The sequence below is a fragment of the Pygocentrus nattereri genome, chromosome 3 (genome assembly GCF_015220715.1).
Source record: "Pygocentrus nattereri isolate fPygNat1 chromosome 3, fPygNat1.pri, whole genome shotgun sequence".
NCBI classification, from domain to species: Eukaryota; Metazoa; Chordata; class Actinopteri; order Characiformes; family Serrasalmidae; genus Pygocentrus; species Pygocentrus nattereri.
In genome coordinates this window covers 19,078,438-19,098,734 of record NC_051213.1, presented here as the reverse complement: position 1 = coordinate 19,098,734, position 20,297 = coordinate 19,078,438, and the positions used below count along the sequence as shown (strand labels likewise).

The 20,297-nt window shown below is 37.0% G+C and overlaps 1 protein-coding gene across 2 annotated transcripts in view; it reads right to left on the bottom strand.

Moving 5' to 3' along the window:
* The window catches only part of LOC108428996 (carboxypeptidase Q), a 35,048-nt gene that overhangs the window by 4,957 nt on the left and 9,794 nt on the right, over positions 1–20,297 (bottom strand). For both annotated transcript variants that reach the window (XM_017700426.2, XM_017700427.2), the window contains exons 5-6: positions 4,853–4,964; positions 1,843–1,934 (exon numbers count right to left, since the gene is read on the bottom strand). In XM_017700426.2, coding sequence (XP_017555915.1) covers positions 1,843–1,934; positions 4,853–4,964 — 204 coding nt within the window. The remainder of the gene's footprint in view (positions 1–1,842; positions 1,935–4,852; positions 4,965–20,297) is intronic.

Here is a 20,297-nt window from a genome sequence, read left to right as displayed (position 1 = left end):
AAGATATCAGTGTCTAAAAAAAGAAACTTGTACAGTATGCCCCCTTTGCCACAAGCCAGTTTAAGAACTTTCTGCCATTATCGTAAAATGGAAACTTGGAGCAACAAATGCTGAGCCACGAATCAGTCGACCAGAAAAGTAATGCTGTGTGATGAGGCGCAAAACACATACAAATTGCCTGTTCTCAGTTGCATCATTCAGAACAGAGTTCCAAACTGCCTCTGCAACCAAAATCAGCACAAAGACTGAGTCTCAGGAGCTTCAGGACATGGGCTTCCATTGCTGAGCAGCGGCACACAAGCCTAATGGCAAGGGTTGGCTGAAGTGGTGCTGCTGAATAGTGAAAACTTGTTCTCTGGAGTGATAAATCACACATCACTATCTGGTAAGCTGATAGACAAATGTGTTTGGTAGATGCCAGAAGCACACTACATAATAGAATGCATAGTGCCAACAGTCAAGTTTGGTGGAGGAGGGATAATAGCCTGGGACTGTTTTTCCGGGTTTGGATTAGGTCCCCTAGTTCCAGTGAAGGGTAATGCTAAAGCTACAGCACACAGACATTTGAGAAAATTATATTTTTCTAACTTTGTGGCAACAGTTTGGAGAAGTCCCTTTCCTATCTGACCATGACTGTGCCCTGTGCACAAAGTGAGGTACATAAAAGACACGGTTTGATAAAATATGGTGTGGATGAACTCTAGTGGCCTGCACAGAGCCCTGACCTCAACCCCACTGAACACCTTTGGGATAAACTGGAATGCTGATTGCGAGCCAGACCTTCTCGTCCAACCTCACAAATGTTCTTTTGATTGAATGGGCATAGATTCCTACAGACACACTGCAAAATTTTGTGGAAAGCCGTCCCAGAAGAGCGGAGGCTGTTATAGCCACAAAGCGGGGAAACTCCATATTAATTAATGCCCATGATTTTGATGCCTAGCAATCTCATATAGGTGTGATGGTCAGGTGTTCACATTCTTTTTGCCATATAGTGTATCTCGATCATTTAGTCTCACTTTTACAATGTACACTCTTAAGAAAGGTTCATGCAGAACACTGTTTTTGGGAAACTGGGGTTTGGTTGGCAGCTCAAACTCACACATCACAATTCATAAAGAAAGACAGCTGTAACTTTAATACATCTATAATGGAAACAACCTTTATGAAAGGCATCCTTTTAAAAAAATAACCTCATCTTCAGGATAGAGGACAGACATGGTCTCCTGGGGCTGGAATAAGATCGTATTATTCAGATATAATAATACATCTGTCAATTACTCTAAGATTTTCAGACAAGAAAGAGGTTGGATTCATTTTCAATAGTGCACATTTGCAGTCCAAATCAAGTTAAATTCAATCCATCATCCATGTATTTGGATGGAGTACAGTAAAACTGTTGCCTTACCGGCCAAATGCAGTATTTGAACTTTGTTTGGCCCTTCGCTGGTGCCATTTCTGATTATCCTCTAAAGTCAAAATCCAATAGTAAATCCACAAAATCTTCAGCAGTATAGAGTTACTAGGCAGTTTCAATCCCAACTGTATGCTAAATCATTCCATGCAAGAATATATAACTACATAAACTTTGGATCTGATAAATTCTGGACACTAATGTGTTTCACCCTACATCAGAAGAGACCAAGAAAGACACAAATCTGAATGGAAAAATGCCACTTCAAACGAAAATGTGTGTGAGTGTATGTGTGCGAGAGAGTAAAAGGGAGAAAATGAGATTGTTTTGGGAAGCAGGCAGATCGACAGAACAGCACATGCATCACATGCATCATATGCATTATTCTAATAATACACCCATTATATCAAGAGATGAAAGGTATGTACTTTGTGTTGTTCGTAGTACTGTGCAGCTCCCACTCCCCCTGCTTCCTCAGCAGACCACAGCACTGTCCTGAGTGTTCTCTTTGGGCGAAGCCCTAGGGACCATGTAGGAGACAGCATGAGCCAACTGTAGTTTGTTTCACTGTTCTTTCATAACAAAACTACAAGTGCTACAGTGCATGGCTAAGGTCAAGGTCAGTCAAGCATAACAATGAAGTAAATGACAGAGGAATGAGGAATTTGAACTGAAAACAAGGCAAATACTGTACTGTACAAAAGTCATAAACCGCCCATCATTTAAACTCTGATTCAAATGACCAAATGGTTATCCATTATTCAGCATCAGGAAAAAATAAAACAGAAACAATATTTAACAGAGAATTACAAGCCTCAGAAAATTACAAAAAAAAAACAACATTGCAAAATTAAAAGTCTTAACAACTACATATCAACATTTTCAGTATATAGTGTATTCACTCTTTGCCCTTTTACATCCTCCACATTTTGTTTTTAATGGAGAAATCTATATAGATATATTACCATGTTTCTTGTAAACACATCTAAAGTTCAATTTTAGAAGATATTTAGAACACGCTGTTGCTCCTAGATATAGTTTCAGAGTTCAAGCACAGATTGTCTTTTTTTTGGCAACTTCCTTTTCTCAGTAATGGCTTCCTGACAGCTACACATCCTTTGAGATAATGTTGAGTTGTCCAGAACTAATCATTTGATGGTGAGAGTTTTAGTCTACAAGGTTTTGCACAGCTATTATCCTAGATGTTTTTAGGTTGAACAATTTTGGAAAGTTCTGATTATTCATCCCCTTTTTTGTAAGTGGATTATCTACCTATGCAGTATTCTCAGAAAGATCTCCTGAAAAAGAACAACTTATACTTAATGGCCATTTTGACTGGAAATTAAATAACTGAAGGGTGATCTCTTTGACTTTTACACAGTACTATACATGTTGCATATGATCTCAAAAACATATCTAGAAACTATGTAAATGGAAGGTAAAAAGCACTGTGTTTATACTGAGAGTATAAAATTGCCCTCTAGCAGATAACTTACAAGCTTTTCTCCATACTTCCCCACACAGACAGCCTTATCATTAAAAGTCAATGCTTTCTTGGGCATTTTGCTCAAGGAAGCATTAAGTCTTGGGTACTCTAGAATAAAAAACACCATGTTGGACAATCAACTATGCCTTCACACTCAAACTGTCCCACGCATATGGCAACACTGCTGATGCATCCAAGAATGGCAGCACTGCAGAAGAACAGGCTAAGAGTGGAGACTGTGACAGAACAGGTCATGCTCACCAACTGGACTATAATTATGATCATCTGTCTGGACTACACACTCTCTGTTCTCACTTGAAAATAAGTATAGGATTTCACAGGATATGATATATGTATGATATCACTTTTTCTCAATGAATTTAGTTCTGTTTATGATTAACAGTAATATGAGGGACCCACAGTCCTACAAGTTCAAGCATTCTCTGGTCCAACAAACCTGACCAGGGTAGCAAAAACTGTTCCAGAAGTAAAGCTGTTTGACACCTCCAGCTGTCAAAAAGGTTTAAATCAACTTTGGCCAGTAAAATGGCCCCATTTTCCTCTTTAAAAGCAGCTGCAGATATCAGGACATTTTGTGAAAATATGACAGTTTGTGAGCATGTTCAGGTAGACAGATATTTGTGATGACAAAAAAAAAACACTGTGCTGATTGTCATCACTACTTGCAGAAGGAGACTTTCAGGTGTAATGATAGGTATTCAAGTCTGTGCTATTTCTGGTGCTCCTTTTATAACAGTGTCACAAAGCTGCTTTACAGAAATCTCAGGGTTCAAACCTCTAATGAGTAAACCAAGGGTAACAGTGGCAGGAAAAAGAAGAGGAACCAAAACTCAAAGGGAAAACTTTTGAATTCTTGTTCATAAAAATAAATAAATAAATAAATAAACTTCCTCTTTTATTTACGTAGCTATGCTCTCTGGAAAAAAAAACATCTTACACAGATTTTCAAGAAGAACAAGCTTCTGGTGTTATTTAACTTGTTACTCTATTTTAAGCATCTGTAATGTGGTGCGCAATTCCCTTAAGAAAATGTTTGAGAAAAATGTTTTCAACAATTCAAATAGTTGCTCTTTGAATCACTTTTCTCCTTGATAAACTTTTGTTGCACTGAATTTGCTAGATATAAACAGTATGAACAGACTTTTTCTCTCTATTATTTCATGACAGAAACAACAGGTTACCGCTTACAGCACTGAATAAGGACTGACATGCAGGTTTACACTAATCATGGATGTGTGGTAAAATGGCTACTATAAGACGTGTGCACTTTTTTCAAACAGAAGGACATTATTAACAGTTTAATTCGTCTCGCGGGACCAGATGTGATCTCATAACAAAAATATATGTCTGAAAAATTGACACACTTGACTGCGATGAAATCTGTCACAAACCTGCCCCCAATTTCCTCTAGTCAGTCTTCTTTTAAAATCTACAGTACAAATGACAGCACAAGCAAAACAAGCTAGCTAGTGAAACGCTAGTTAATGGAACTGTTCTTTACTTGTAAGAGGTAATGGTTATTTTTACCACATTATGTGTTCTCCTCACACACAAACCCACCAACATGCTTAATTTGTTTAAGATGCTGACAACTGCACCATCGACAAGCAATGTTTCTTTCTGTTTTTGGTCTGTGTGAAAATATCACTCATTTAATGCTGTTTTTTACCAAGCAAAACTTTTTGCAACCCCTCATCTGAATGAATGTATTGGGAAAATGGACAGTATACTGCACTGGGAGATACAGGGGTGATCAGAAATACGGTGGGCAATTTTATCACCCCAAACACACATCTATTTATCATCACTGGGCTCACAGGATTCTGCATGTTTGAAACTGGCACACAACAGTTCATCAGCCCATTCCATTATTGTTTCCATCATTATAAGAAAAGAAGGAGCCTGCTATAGTTTCTTTAAAAGCATCTTACCCAGATCTTTGACCAGAGACAAGGCTTCCCAGGAAATAGCAACTCCACCTCCATCATCCATAGCCCCCTGTCCTACATCCCAACTGTCCAGATGGCCACTTAGCAAAACAACCTGGAGATAAGAAAACAGAAAAGCAAGAAAAATAGCAATCTCTATCTAAAGCATATGAGGAATAACAATGTGATTGAATGCAATTATCCATCACTAAAAAACATTCATCCCAGCTGGATGGTTTTGGATCAGACCAGCACTGATTAAACCCTGTTAAGCTGTCAGGAAAATGCTTTATTGTAAGTCACATTGCGCGACTCTTGTAATGACGTTTTTGGTAGCTTTATTTTTCCCTGTACAAAAAAAAAGACACTTTTTACTCTTAAATACATTTTCCTCTTAAATTTACTTTTAAATACACTTTTTCTTTTCCCCAAGCAAATGTAATTATTCCACGCTGACACAAGTACTTGGCCTTGTATTACAAATAAAAAAAAAATCTTCACTGACAAACTTTTCCAGATGTTGGGTGTCAGAAGGGCAGGGATTTTGTCAGGCAGCCCAGAGAGGAGAGGCACCTTTGTATTGCTGCTGAAAGTTTTTAACATTCTCCTCTCACTTTCTGTACATGTGAAATGAGCTAATAATAGCTCTCTCTTCTCTGCCAAATGTCACTTCTCTCATGTTTTATGTAAACATGTCTCTGTGCATGATTTACTAATAAAAGCCTGCAGGGCACATGATATGAAACATTTACATATCACATGCCTAGGACCAGTGTCATTTTAAAAATTATACATGTTACTTTTACAATATAAAGTGAAATTGGTGGATGTAGGACTTAATCGAGAGACATAAACTAAGAGGAGCCTAGGGCTACACTACTGTCAGTCATTATTGCAATACTTTGGTCTTTGCAAATTATATGTCACAGAACATTGCAATATGCAAATGAGCAGTTATACCAATCAATAGCAATCACGACAACTTTTTTCCCAGTATGTTGGAAGCATTTTAATCAATTTCAGATCCAGATGAGTGCTTCTGTTAATAATTTATCTGTCGATAAATCAGGAGTTTCATTTTGGTTAATATAATGCAGGCAAATCTTCAATCATGTTAACATAAAAAGATACAAATTTTTTGTTGGTCATCCCCAAGACCAAATCCTAAATTTGTAAAAATAATTTAAAAAATAAATAAACAAACAAATAAACAAAGAAATCTTGACATTAAACACATTTTTAAAATAATAGCACATTTAAAGGCACTGTTATCCACTAATGTATAGCAATATTTCCTTCAGTACTGCCAATTGAATTTTTTCAAAAATATCAAACAGTAATCTTATCAAAGTAAAGCATCTTGGCCAGCTAAGAGTTGCCAGATGTTTGGTTATAATTCTTGAGGGATGTCAGATGTTCAGTTATAATTCTTGTGGGTTGCCAGATGTTCAATCTTTCGTTCACACAGTGCTTTTCTGGCAGATACAAGAGTTTCTTTGACTTAAATACATAAGTATTTACATAAAACATTTGTCTATAGTGATTTCTTTCCAGCTGGGCTAAGACAACTAAAGTTTCCTTGGGTAACATAAGAGAAACATAATATGCAGGAAATCGTCACCCTAAATAAAATCCAAATTAACAGACCCTAGTACTATGATAAGTTCTTGTCTCTGGGGAGTTAACTTAGATATTAATAATTAATCAGACAGTAATGCAAAGGAATTAATTCGACTTCTAGAGACAGTTGATTTGAAGCCGCATGTGGGCAGCCCTGCTCACAAGCTACAATCACATCCTGGATCTGGTAATCACTAAAGGTTTAAACACAAGCATGCCTATTATCTCTAATGCTTTTTTAGAAGATAATGTCTGCCCATGACTGTTTAAATATTTGTAACAGTGTATTGAATACAGTTCTGCCTCCTTCCTGTAATGCTCTGGTCTCTGACCTAAATGCTATATTAAGTGAAACTCTTGAAATTCTCTTGAAAAACCAGTCAAATGGAAGAAAATACTCACATACTTATAAACATCTGCAGATGAAAGAGCAAATACGCCAGAGAAATCATAAATCAGAGAGCTTATGGAAGAAAACTAAACCACAGGTACATTTTAATATTTTCAAATAGTAGATCTCTACTACAACTATGAAAAGATCACTCATATGTCTCTGGAGTATAAACAAAGATAATACCAAGGCTCTTTTTTCCACCACAGACCGATCAATTAATGCTACCTCTTCTACTAGTGTTGAATAGTGATGTTTCTCTTTATTACCTGCAAAGAATTTCCTATCCAAAATAAAATAGCCTTGATAAGACAGAGCATAGCTCATTCAACTGAAACAAGCTCCTACAACATTCCTAAAAAGCCACTTACATCAGTAATGACATCTCTCTGTTACCAATTATCAGGAACTTACAACTGTTTTAAACAGATTAACCTCATCCACTAAGGGTTTTTACCCTGTTTCCACTTCACTCCTTAAGATGGTTATAGACTGTGTTTAAACTATTGTAAACTGCTCTCTGTCAACAGGTGCTTTTTCAGATGCTTTTAAAATTAGTGAAGCCTCTGCTCTAAAAGGAGTAGCACTGATTCTTCTATACTACATCATTTTAGACAGATTTTAAACCTTTCTTTTTTTAAAGCTCAGTCTTAGAAAAAGTTGTTTTCAATCAATCAAATGTGCATCTAATATTAAACAAATTACTTGAAAAGTTTTTCAGGTTTTCGTTCTAAGCACTGAGACAGCTTTGGTTTGTGTTTTCAATTATCTCTGGCTTAGTGGTGATGCACAAAATCCTTAATCCTTATTTTTATTGGATCTTTTTGATACTGTTGATCACAAAATTCTAGTTCCTCGTCTTGACTACTTGGTATGGTTTAAATCATATTTAATAAATAGATATTTCTTGATTTCACTGGTAAATCATTCCTCAAAAAAAAGGAAAAAAAAAGTATTTCTTTGTACGTTACCTCTATGAGATGTCATTAGGAAGTATGATATACATTTTCATAGCTGTGCTGATGACACGCAATTATACATTTCCTTTTGACAATCAAGACTCTGTCAACAGGCTTACCAGCTGTGTGTCAGATATTTTTAAGGGGACAATTTTTTACAACTAAATCAAGAAAAAAAAATGAAATACCGATCTTTGGTACTAAAACTTTATGAGAAGCTTGTTCTTTCACCTTTATCTCCCAAACCTGAAGTACAAAACCTGGGTGTTAGCTTTGACTCTGAGCGCTGTTTTATTTCACGGGTAAATGCAGTCACTAAAAGTAACTTTTTATCATTTGAGAAATACTGCTGAAGTTCAGCCTTTTCTGTATCAGAGTTCATGCATTTGTTACAAGCAGAGTTGATCATTGTAATAGTCTTCTTACTAGACCTCCTAAGAAAGCAATCCATTCACTACAGCTTGTATAAAATGCAGCAGTACTAGCAGCCGCTTGCATCACAGAATTTCTGTCTGTTTATGTTCCAACTCATAATCTTAGATCTGGTCTTCTGTAAAATACAGGAAACGTGGGGAGGCTTTTTTCGGTTATTATGCATCTAAACTGTAGAACTTTCCACCTTAAATTAGACTGTCAAGCTCAGTGCACACTGAGTAAGAAACATCTCACTCAGCATTTCATTAAAACTGCACATCTCTTTGGCATTTATATTTTTAATTTGATCTGTGTCATTGTTTTGAATGATTTCACATTAATACTGAACTTTTCTATTACTGTTATGCTTTATCACCCGATTATAAAGTACTCTGAGCTCCCACTGGTATGATAAATGTTATTTCATTCTTCATCTTCTTCTTCTTATTATTATTATTATTACTATTACTATTATTATTAGGTCTCCCATCCATTACCTAATCTTTAACCTTAAATAAAAATTTGGTCCTGGAGGGCCACAGCTCAGCAGAGATTTGCAGTTTCCCTCGTATAACACTCTGAATTCAACTCATGAATATCTTCCTAATCTTCTGATTAATTGAATCAGATGTGCTTAAAGAGGTGAAATGCAGAAGTGTGGTCCACTAGGACTGGATCCTGGCCTACCATGTGCTCTGACCTATTATTTTACTTGCTAGAGAATGCCCGGCTTAAAGGTGAAGTAATGTCAAGCTACCATCAAAAGTGACCTTTTTTAATCTTGCTAGATAATGCTCCTGTAAGCATAGTTAATGTAAGCATGATTCATCATGCATCACTTAAAAGATTCATTTTTTTATCTTCTATTAATATGTGATGACTTTTGCCGGCTTCTAAAACATCTTATGAGTTTTCTGTCACCATGCACAAGCAAGCAGAGAAAAATAATATGGTGTTACTCCTCCCTCTCCCACTACCTATACCTATAATCTTCTTAAATGTTCTCTATTTAATAGAAGGAGTCTATAGTCTCTCTATAGCACAGTGATTTCTTGGGTTGTTACTACAGCTTAATTTTAAAATGCATGTAAAATATAACCAGACCAAAAACACCTGGTATATTTCTGCCTTGGTTTTATTTTTGTTCTTGTGACAGTTTTGTGGCTTGATACAGCATCTTCTTTGTGCTTTTCTAGATTCTCTAAGATTGCTCTAAGATTAAAAAAAAGCAAATATCCATCCATCCATCCATCCATTTTCTAAGCCGCTTCTCCGTCAGGGTCGCGGGGGGATGCTGGAGCCTATCCCAGCAGTCTTCGGGCGGAAGGCAGGATACACCCTGGACAGGTCGCCAGTCCATCGCAGGGCAGACAGACAGACACAGACAGTCACTCACACACTCACACCTAGGGACAATCTAACATGTCCAATTGGCCTGACTGCATGTCTTTGGACTGTGGGAGGAAACCGGAGAACCCGGAGGAAACCCACGCAGACACGGGGAGAACATGCAAACTCCACACAGAGAGGACCCCGGTCACCCGGCCGGGGAATCGAACCCAGGCAGCAAATATCTATTTTTTTAAAGATGGCATTAATTTCTCTGAACTAAGAAACAGCTGCATCAAATATTCTGACATCTACAATAGCATGAAGAAACATTTCACGTATTATGACAAATTCAATGGAATTGAATGGAATCTTGCAATAAATATTTCCAAAATACACTGACAGGAGAATAGTAGAAGACTCTCTGTAGTTATGGAATAACTACTGAAATAATACTGTATAATGAATAAATAAGAAAATAAGAAAAAAAAATCTTGGTGTGAATCACAAAGTTTGCCTCTTTTATGCCAGATTTATTCTGGGTTTTATCCTGATGCCCAAAAATACAAACTGCTTGCATTCATCATATTCTGAAGCAGAGCTTCTAAAGGCAACTGAAGAATGGATGCCCCAGAGGGATATTACAAGGAACATTTTAATCAAACCAACGCTATACTTAAGTTGTGGTGTAGCCAGCGGCCAGGAAATGGTGCCTGTATTCAAAAGACACACAGCTGACGCAGACCTCACTGAAACATCAATACTGAAACAGATTAATGAAGTATGTACCAAGGTGAACAACCGCAGAATAAAGTACGAACTGAAACTACTCACTGTCTCAAAGAGTCAGATAGTAACATTATTTGCATTTTTAAAAATCTACTTCTAAATAATAATGTCTAAAGCAATCTGAAACTCACTGAACAGCTGAAAATTCAGAGATGCTGTCAATCTGAAAGCAAGACATAAAACTTACAAGAAACACACAAGTGGAAATTCTTGTTTCCATTTCTTTATAGCAAAATACACACAAACACATAAACCAGACACTGTGTACATCACTGGCTTACCAGGTAGACCACCCTGCTTTGATGTGCTTTCTAAATGTGGAACTGGTGCTTTAAGTTAAATATGCTTTTATGCATAAAAGAGAACACAAACCAAATTCTAATTGCAGTTTTGGTTTTGAAGATATTACAGGCTCAGAAACTAAACTCACATTTTAAGGAAGGAAGGAAGGAAAAGAGACAGAGAGAGACAGAGAGAGAGAGAGAGAGAGAGAGAGAGAAAGAGAGAATCTGCTCTTGAGTGTGAAATGTGAAGGCTGGTTAAAGACTTCAGAATCAGACACAAATGGGACTGATAATGAACTCAGATATGATGGAGCTATCAAAAGCCACTGAAATGTGAATAAGGGTGTAAGGGAGTGAAATGAATAGAGTGATAGAGAAAAGGATGGATTTGACTGTATAAATATGATAACTGCCAGAGGAGCGCAATACAAATACAGACCTAAAAGATACACAGAAAATCCATATCAGAGCACTGAGACCTTACAATAACCTAAGAAGTCAGAGTTGCTCAGAGAACTAAAAAATGTTTACTTCCGGCATTCCTCATATTCATAATTTTGCATTTCCAGGGGAGGGAGAAATAGTTAAAGAGAAATAAAGTACTGTGCAAAACTCATTGGTCATTTTCAGTCAAAAAGACCAATAAGTTATTCATTTCCAAAAGACATTTCTGACGAGCTTAAATAAGATATTTCATTATAATGGAAGCTGTAATGAGGTAAAGTTTGGGCACAGTAAATACTGAAACACTCGACATATTTTCTGCTTATTGTGCCCATAAGTTATCCACACCACACAGGCATACAAGGTCCACCATTTCTTGTTTATATTTGTCTATATTTCCCACAAAACCACTGTGTGGGATGAGAAGTTTCTGGTCTGTCAGAAAGCAAGGAACGCACAGAAGTCCGAAAAATATTTTGGTCAACATAAGTAAATACACAGCAGACAGCCCATTTCCTAATATATTGACACTGCATGTTTGCAGGAATCTGTAATTATGGAAAAAGCCATCATAAATATGCCTGTGGACAGACACACACAAAACACCCTCTCATTCTACTTCCAGCATACACACATACTTCCTGTCTCTCCATCTCTCTTTTTTCCAAACTAAACACACCCCTATCTCTTCTCACTGTGAAGAAAAAAGTTACTGCTTCCTTTAAGCTCACTGTTTTGTTTCAGAAGACACGGTTTGCTGCATTCATATAAACATGCAAAAATATTTGAGCCAAGCGTGCAACATCTGTCAGGTCACTGCAAAATAGGTGAAGTATCTTCAGACATCAAAAAATGCTTTACATATTGGCCCAAAAAGGACAGCGGATTCAAGAATCAGACACATAGCTGCACCTGATGTGATTGAGCTTCAACACTTTGTGTAATACCACCTGACAGTAAAGACAGACTGTGAACAAATGGCGCTGTGTAAAAATCACAACAAATCATGGCTCTTCAATGCTCTTGAAATCTGAACATAAACAAAACTGAAAGAATACATTATAACCAAAGGGTCATCTTTAATAGTCAGTGACATTTAGTTAATAAAATCTAGACATTTTATGCTGAAGTACCAAATGCAATAAGAACAGACGACATCTAAGTCTTTTTTGGTTCCTTTTAAGGTCTTTTAACAGGAAAGAATAAAAGAAGCCAATGGAAAAGAGGAACTCTGGCTTTGTGGTGGGAGGATATGATGTCATCCACCCACAGGTCTCATTTCCCACCTCGAATTACTGCAGTACATCAGATCACCGTAGCAGTTCTAGTTTAGAGCTTTTAATGCCTGAATCTCCGAACAGAGGTATTATTAGTGATTGCCTATTTTACCAGTGCTGAAAGATATCAACTTAGACACAGATTAGCTCTGAACAGTAGTCACCTCAAGGTTATGCTTATTACATCAAGGTAGATGCTTAATACAGAGCCTTGCAAAAGTATTTAACCCATCTAAATGGCATCAGATTTGTCAGGACTACAAACAACAGATGGACTGTACAGACAGTACTTTTTATTGAAAACCAATATGCTCTTAAAGTAAAATTTGGTATGAGAGCAGATCTTTAAAAAGATGCTGTTTGCATAAGTATCCAAAGCCTTCAGACTAATACTTGGTAGAATTACCTTAGCTGCAATAATTGCTTTAAGTCTGTTGGAGTAAGTTTCTACCACCTTTGTACACTGCTTGGGAGTGATATTCACCAATTCTTCATGGCAGATTTGCCTTAGGTTGTTTAGGTTGGAGGACATTTGTGGATGGCAATTTTCATAGTGACAGATTCACTGCTGGATTGAGCTCTGGACTGGTCATAGTGGAGCATTCATCTTTTTGTTGCTTAACCTCTTCTGTGTTGCATTGGCTTGTGCTTGGGATCACTGTCCTGCTGATAGATGAAGTTTCTTCCAAGCTTTAGAGTTTTTAGCAATTTGAAGAAGGTTGTCTTTCTGTATCCCTCAATTTTGCAAAATCCATACCTAGCCCTGCTGAGGAAAAGCATCTGCATAACATGATACTACCACTTCCATACGTTACTTTGTAGCGGCATCTGAGCTCACGACTAGCTTTCTCTCTAACCTGTTTGTAACTAGCAAAGATACTTTGTCTAGACAGGCAAAGCACTTTCTGTAAGTCGCTTTGGATAAGAGCGTCTGCTAAATGCTGTTAATGTAAATACAAGTAAATGTAAGTGTTTGTTGAGGAATAGGCCGTGTTAGGTTTGTGCCACACACAATATTTTGAATTCTGATAAAAAAGTTCAATTTTTGCCTCATCTGACCATAAAACCTTATCCTACATTTTAGATGAAGCTTCTATTTCCTCACAATTGATCCAAAACTGCTCACTCGGATATCTAAACATTTGAATATTATTTGGTTGCCTTTCCTCATCTTGAGCATGTCTATGACTTCTAACTACTATCTCTATTTTTTTAGAATCTTTTTTGGTCTTCATTTTCATAGTCTCCTTCAGATTCACAGTCCTTAAATTACTTGAATTAAGATGGTCTTTAATCCAGAAAAAAAAGTCTTTAATAATTGACAGTAAAGAATAATTGTAAGCCCATTCTATCATCATTAGTGCGTTTTTTTTAATTTGTGTAAACCAGACGCTTCCATAAGGCAGGGGCAACTTCCAATTCTTGTCAGAATATTTTATTTCTTTATAAAACCAATATTGCTTTAATTAATGTTGAGGGTCAGTCTTTTAAAATACAATATAACACAAGACAAAATATCAAAGTGTACTTTGTAATCCAGACAAATCTGATGGTTCAAGTGGGTTAAATACTTTTGCAAAGCATTATAAGAGCTAAAAAAAAAACATTTTCTGACATTTCACTTTTTTGGAATAAGTATCTCAGAGTTATTTTGAAGAGTGAAGTATGATGAAATATAACAGATGATGCCTTGTGAACCTTAAGTAGGAGTCATTCAAAAATGTTTTTTTTCCCCAAAACTGCATGCCATACAGGCATCTTCAGCTAAAATAGACACAGTGTGAGTTTCTAAAGCCTGTCTAACTGCCTGAGAGAGGCACTGGCCATGACATGGCTGTCAAAGCATCAAAGCCACGATGAGTAATTCTCTCCAAAGAGCTATGCTAAGGCTTCCCACAGAGCTCTATCAGCAAATGTGATCACCATTACCAGGCATTGCACAGTGTCACTGAGATGCTTAGGGAAGAAAAAAAAGTCTCAAAGTTTTGTTTGTTCATAGAATAACTGTCCCCAGCTTGCACAAGCAATGTCCCAATAACTAGGGCAAAGTAACACTCATAAATATTGACACAATTCAACTGCTGAACCCTACTGGCAGTTCAGACATATGTTAAAGTGCATTTTGAACAAGAAAACAGGTTTCTGCCTTCAGTTTATGCCAGTATGAAAACTTTGTTCTATATGTGAAATTTTAGCACAGATAATAAAAAATAAATCAGTTTTCAAACTGAGATACAACAAGTCTGTTAAAAGGTTAAAAGAAAACAAACATGTTCCATCAGTCCTACATCAAACTGCTTCATTTTGAGCTTAATGTAAAAGCCAACTTTAAACTGTGGGCACCTTGAAAAGTTAGTATTCTGTTTTGTTATTTTGTGAAAACTAATGAAGTGTGGAGTAGCGTTTAAATAGCCAGCCCTGAGGTGGTTAAAACCAATCTGATGCCATCAAAGGATATAAACATCTCAACCTCGTTCTGCAAGGACAACATGGTCATATGTATACAGAATAAAACCAGCAGGGCAATATGAAGAAAGGAGTGGACAAGCAGGCAAAACAGGCTTAACGTTGGATAAATAAACAGGGGAGGCAAAAACCCTGATCTGTCTGTGCATTGATCCAGATGAGTAAGTTCTGGGAATGAGAAACATCACAGTGATTGGAGACCAAAGGCATATCTGCTGTTTGTAGAGCTGGACACTACTGAGTGCAAAGTAAGCAGTGTCTGTGTCCAGCCACCAGACAAAGTTCTGGCTCCGAAAAAGTAGGCCATAATGGGTCACATATTCGCACCTGCACTCCAGCATGCATTTTCATTTTTAGATTATTAAAATATCCATACACCATATACTGTAGTTCTGGGTGAAAAACAGAATCTGACACATTATTTGTCTCTAAAACACCCATTTAAAGACAAAGTAATCACTTGTTTGCCTGTCTTAGAAAACGTACTGGCCCTCATTCATCAACGTTGCATAGAAACAGAAAACAGTGCAGATTTGACAGCCGTGAAAGACATACAAACTACTCCCCATGTGATTTAGTAAACTATCGTACAACAATAAAACAACTGGTGAATTGGACAAGGCCAGTAAAACAAAAATATTTAGCAGACCAATGAGCCAGTGGTTGTCCTCATAGGCAGACCATCCAGCAATCAGCCTTGCCCTCTTGCATTCAGCCAATCCAAAGATCAACTAAGAAAAAGACACTTTCCCCTATGCATATGATACACGTAGATTTGTTTAAAACCTCAAATAATTCAAATGAACACCAGCAGCTTTGAGAAAGCCTTCCAAGGATGCTCTTGAAGCTACCTCTCTTCTCCCTGGTGGTCGTGGAGCAGCTATTCTGGGTGTCACAAGGCTTTATTATTACTCCATGCATTATTTATAAGGCAGAAGCCTGCCTCTAGAGCTAAAGAAATAAATGGTTTTGACAGGGCAAACCCCACAAGATAGCAATGACAGCACAGCTCAGGCTAGCAGCCCAGTTCTCCAAACTCGCTGATGACCAACTCTGCCGTTCTGCAGAAACAATTCACTCCTAAAAGAAAAAGGGGCTGAATTTATGCATTAAACACAATGTGTTGTGGCTGTAATCTGTTTATTTATTCATTAAGCTCTTTAATTATTAAGAGGTCTGCATTCACAATGAGATTTTATGAATTCCTCCCACAGTACATGTAACTGAACGGGATAAGAATGTGGTTATTGTCATGTATGGTATGCGCAGGGAGGCTGGATTTAAGTGCAAGCAGACTTTAATAACAAAAACAAACTAGCAAAGTACAAAGTAACATAAGACAAAGTCACGAGTGACAAGTAGACCAGACAATCACTGACTAAAACAAAGGGCTAGATAAAGGTTACAACAAATGGGGAACACCTGGGAGAGGGAGAAGACAGACTAACATAAGATGAGGTGAAGAAGGTGAAGATACTAATGGGGAAGGCGGGGAAAAGGCAGAGCACAAGAAACAAAAACAAACAAGCACAAGGCAGAAAGCACATGGCTACAACACAGGGCAAGAAACAGACCCAAGAACAAGGGGAAACCGTGACAGTTATAGTACAGAACAAACAAAGTTTTCCCATAAGTTTAAAAGACATAAATACAAAGCTCTATAAAACAGCCATAATAAAAAAAATGCAAAATTTTCAATATGAAACTATCATAAATCTGTCAGTTGGTTCAAATTTCAGCTGAAGTCAATGTGATCAGAAAGTAGTGGTTTTAGCAGTGATAAATACTACTGTATTTGAACCAACACTACAAAGACAAGATATTTAATATTTTGTCCTATAAGCTTTAAAGTTGTTTGCTTAACATACACTCATTCTGAAACTCGTTCTTTCGTTGAGACAGGGGCATTTTAAGACTAGTAACGATGTGAAATGATCACAAAAACACCCTTAACAGGTAGTGTAATCATGCTTGTATATAAAAGAAGCATCCAGAAAAGGCATATTCCTTTATGAAGGAAGGATCAAGATTTACAAATATGCCAAAAATGCATTAGCCACAGCTTTTTACTTAATAGTCAAAATTTACTCATCTTCTAATGGCTATTCCAGCATGATAATGCTCCATGTCACAAAACAAGTTTGACATCCTGTATAAATAAAAATAATGCATGGCCACAACTTAGTAAGGCATGGGAATGAGATAATTAAGTCATGTCCATGACTTAGTAAATGGGAATCAGATCCTAATGCGTGGCCATCCTAACTTAGTAAACCATGATCTCATTCCCATGCCTTACTAAGTCATGGCCACGACTAAATCATCTCATTCCCATGCCTTACTAAGTCTTAGCCACGCATTAAGATCTCGTTCCAAAGTGTTAATAAGGCGTGGCCACGCATTAATTTTATTTATACAGGATTTATACAGGGCTCAAGCAAAACACCCTAATTTGACTGAAAAATGCAAGAATTGCATAAATGTAATCACATCAAAATGGACCAGAATCTCAAAGGAATATTTCCAACATCTTATGGAATCTGTGCCATGAAGAATTTAGGGTGTTTCGAAAGTAAAGGCCCTATCCAGTATGAGCACAGTGTTCCTAATAAAGTGCCTGGTGAGTATACACACATCTTTCAATTCCCATTCATAAACAGTTTGCATGGTATTTTAAGCCTTTGATAGAAGCAAACAATTTCACTATTTGTTATGAAAGTACATTGCTGAAATGGATACCTTAAATTTAAGCTTCAGCTGGGATGAAACTGATATGGTTTCTTACTGACATGGTGTCAGAGTGCTTTCGAGATTTCTGTTTCAGTGATTTTCACTGTAGTACAGACTGTTAGCAAACATGAGCCCAAGCTTGCAATTTATAGTACAGAGTGTTTTGAAAAAAAGAAGATAGTCGATCACCATATTCAGAGTCTGATGATAGCAACTATCATAAGTACAATAATACTCTCCACTTTCAATTTAAGAAAATGATGAAAAACAAGAAATGCAGACATAAGAGCTGTAGTGATAGGGCAAAAGAACAAAGGCAGAGAAGTAAAAAATGTTGTACTCTAAAATAAAGATAGGACATAGGCACTGGCTGTCTAAGACTACCATGGAGTGCTATTTAGTAATACAATGAGTATAAACACCTTAGATTGTAGAAGTACTGTAACCGGTTGACTAATACCTTCAATTTTCTTTAGCAAAATTATCCTTTTACAAGGTTCCTCATACTTGCCCCTCTTTTGTCAGAAACCAGTTAAATGCCATTATAGACAAATCCATCCTCATCTGGCTTAGTTGACAAAAGCTCTTGCTTGGCTGCAAAGCCAGTCATGTTATCAAACACTCCCAATTCCTGATGATTCAGACTGTGGGTCTGTGTGTACGTGTATGTGTGTGTGAACTTTCCAGGCCATGGTGATGTTTAATCAGCTAGCTGTGTCTTCTTCAGCAGGGCTCCAGCTCTGTCACTGTGGGGGAGGATCTGACAGTGGATCTGTAATTACTGCAGACACAGCCAGCATGTCTGTCACACATCTCCAACTACAACCCAACCAACACAACACAGCACAAGATAAGATAGTACAGAACAGCAAAGCACAGGGGTCACTCCATGTCAAATAACTTGAAGAGCAAAGGGTTTCTCACTCCAGCCTCTTTAGATCCTGAAACCACTTCATACGAAGACAAAGTGACATCAAATGCATGCTATTTATTATTCTTATTCTTTTTTTTGTTAAAATCAATCTCATTTGAATAACTGGACCAAACTTAGTACTAATAGTGTTAAAGAGTCAAAAATGCTTTCAAATGGATGTTTACAGAAACAGCAGTTATTTGTTCTCATTAAAAGATTTTCATCTTTAACCTTTGTACACCATTTCTTTCCAGATGATTTTAAAAAGGGCCAATAATAAAACTGCTGCTCTAGTGGTTACAAGGGCAAGTACAATAACACAGAAATAATTTGTTTATTACTTAACTCTCAGCTCTTATGTTCTGTGTCTTTTCAACTTTTCAACTCTGTCACGTTTGATTTTGTGAAGCCTAGTGGGTGTGAAGTGTCTATAGCAGACTATCAGGTTTATATGGACACAAACAACAATTAACTAAATTAAAAAATAACTTTTTTCTTCCAGATTTGTGGTAACCAGTTGTTTCAAGGATGGGGTACATTTCCAATTTATCTGAAATCAAAAGTTTGTCAAACTACTTAAAAGTCAAATTATTTAAAGTTTTCGTTCTCAGGTTTCAAGGTTTTCAGGTTCTGTTGAACTACCGACATTGTAGTTTAAATCTAAATGGCAAGCAGTTATTAGAAACCTAAGCTTTAACCTCACTGTCCCACTAAATGACATTTTACCAAGAAAAACTCTTTAAACAATCTTTCCAACATCAGTTAGTATCTCCTTACATAATGTGGCAGTGGATGTTGAGACCAAGAGATTTAACATGAACTAACCCACAGCGCTATAGCACAGTGGACTAAATGCAGGGTACAGGCAGAGTAAAGACCTTCAACAAGAACCTTTCTGAGAATGTGTCTTTAATTTATCCTGCATGACGCAGCAACACTGCTCTGTTGATGGAAAATACATTACAACTTATGACAAGTGCAGCAAACCATCTATCATGTGTTATCCATAATGATGTTCATGACATTAGCCCTACATAGTTTACAAGGTTAAAAAAAACTCAAAAGGAATGATGTCAGAGGAAGGAGGCATTGATGGCTTGTGCTTTTGTACATTAGATGCTCAAAATGTCAAACACCATGCAGGGACGGGAAGAAAGACGTGTTAGCCAGCTTCCCCTTAAAAAATTTTGGCAGAGATTCAGGCAATCAGGCATGTGGACACAATCAGTCACACTAAAGCCATCCACCCATGCATACATACACAGCCTGTCCAGCAGAATTAGCCCCATACCTTCAGTGTCCTCATCATCACTCTGAAATACTCTGAGACACATTGATCACAGGGGTGGGCAAGATGATGTCATTGTTATCATGATAAACTATGTCAAAATGGAAATTACCATTACTTGCAGAGCGCTGAACAACTGCATGTATAATAAGTTTTATTATACATGCAGTTGTTCAGTGCTCTGCAAGTAATGCACAACGATAATGGAATCAGATTATATCTGCAGATAATTTCTTTTTTTTCAGGAGACTTGCATTGGGTTTTTACAAAGAGATCAGTAGGAATATTTTTCCATACCTCCCAAGTTCAATCTTAGAAGTCTGTTGCAATTTTTGTGCTTCTCATGCTCAGAGTAATCCTAATTACAAAATTAGACTTCTCAGTCCATAAAACTGTACTCCATTTCAGAGAGGTCTAATTTTATTCTTATGCTAATTGTCTTATTTTTTGTCAATTTCTTTTTCTTAGATACAACTTCTTAACAGCTACACACCCTTTCAGACTCATAGTGTTGAGCTGTCTTCTCACAGTGGGAAGATGGACA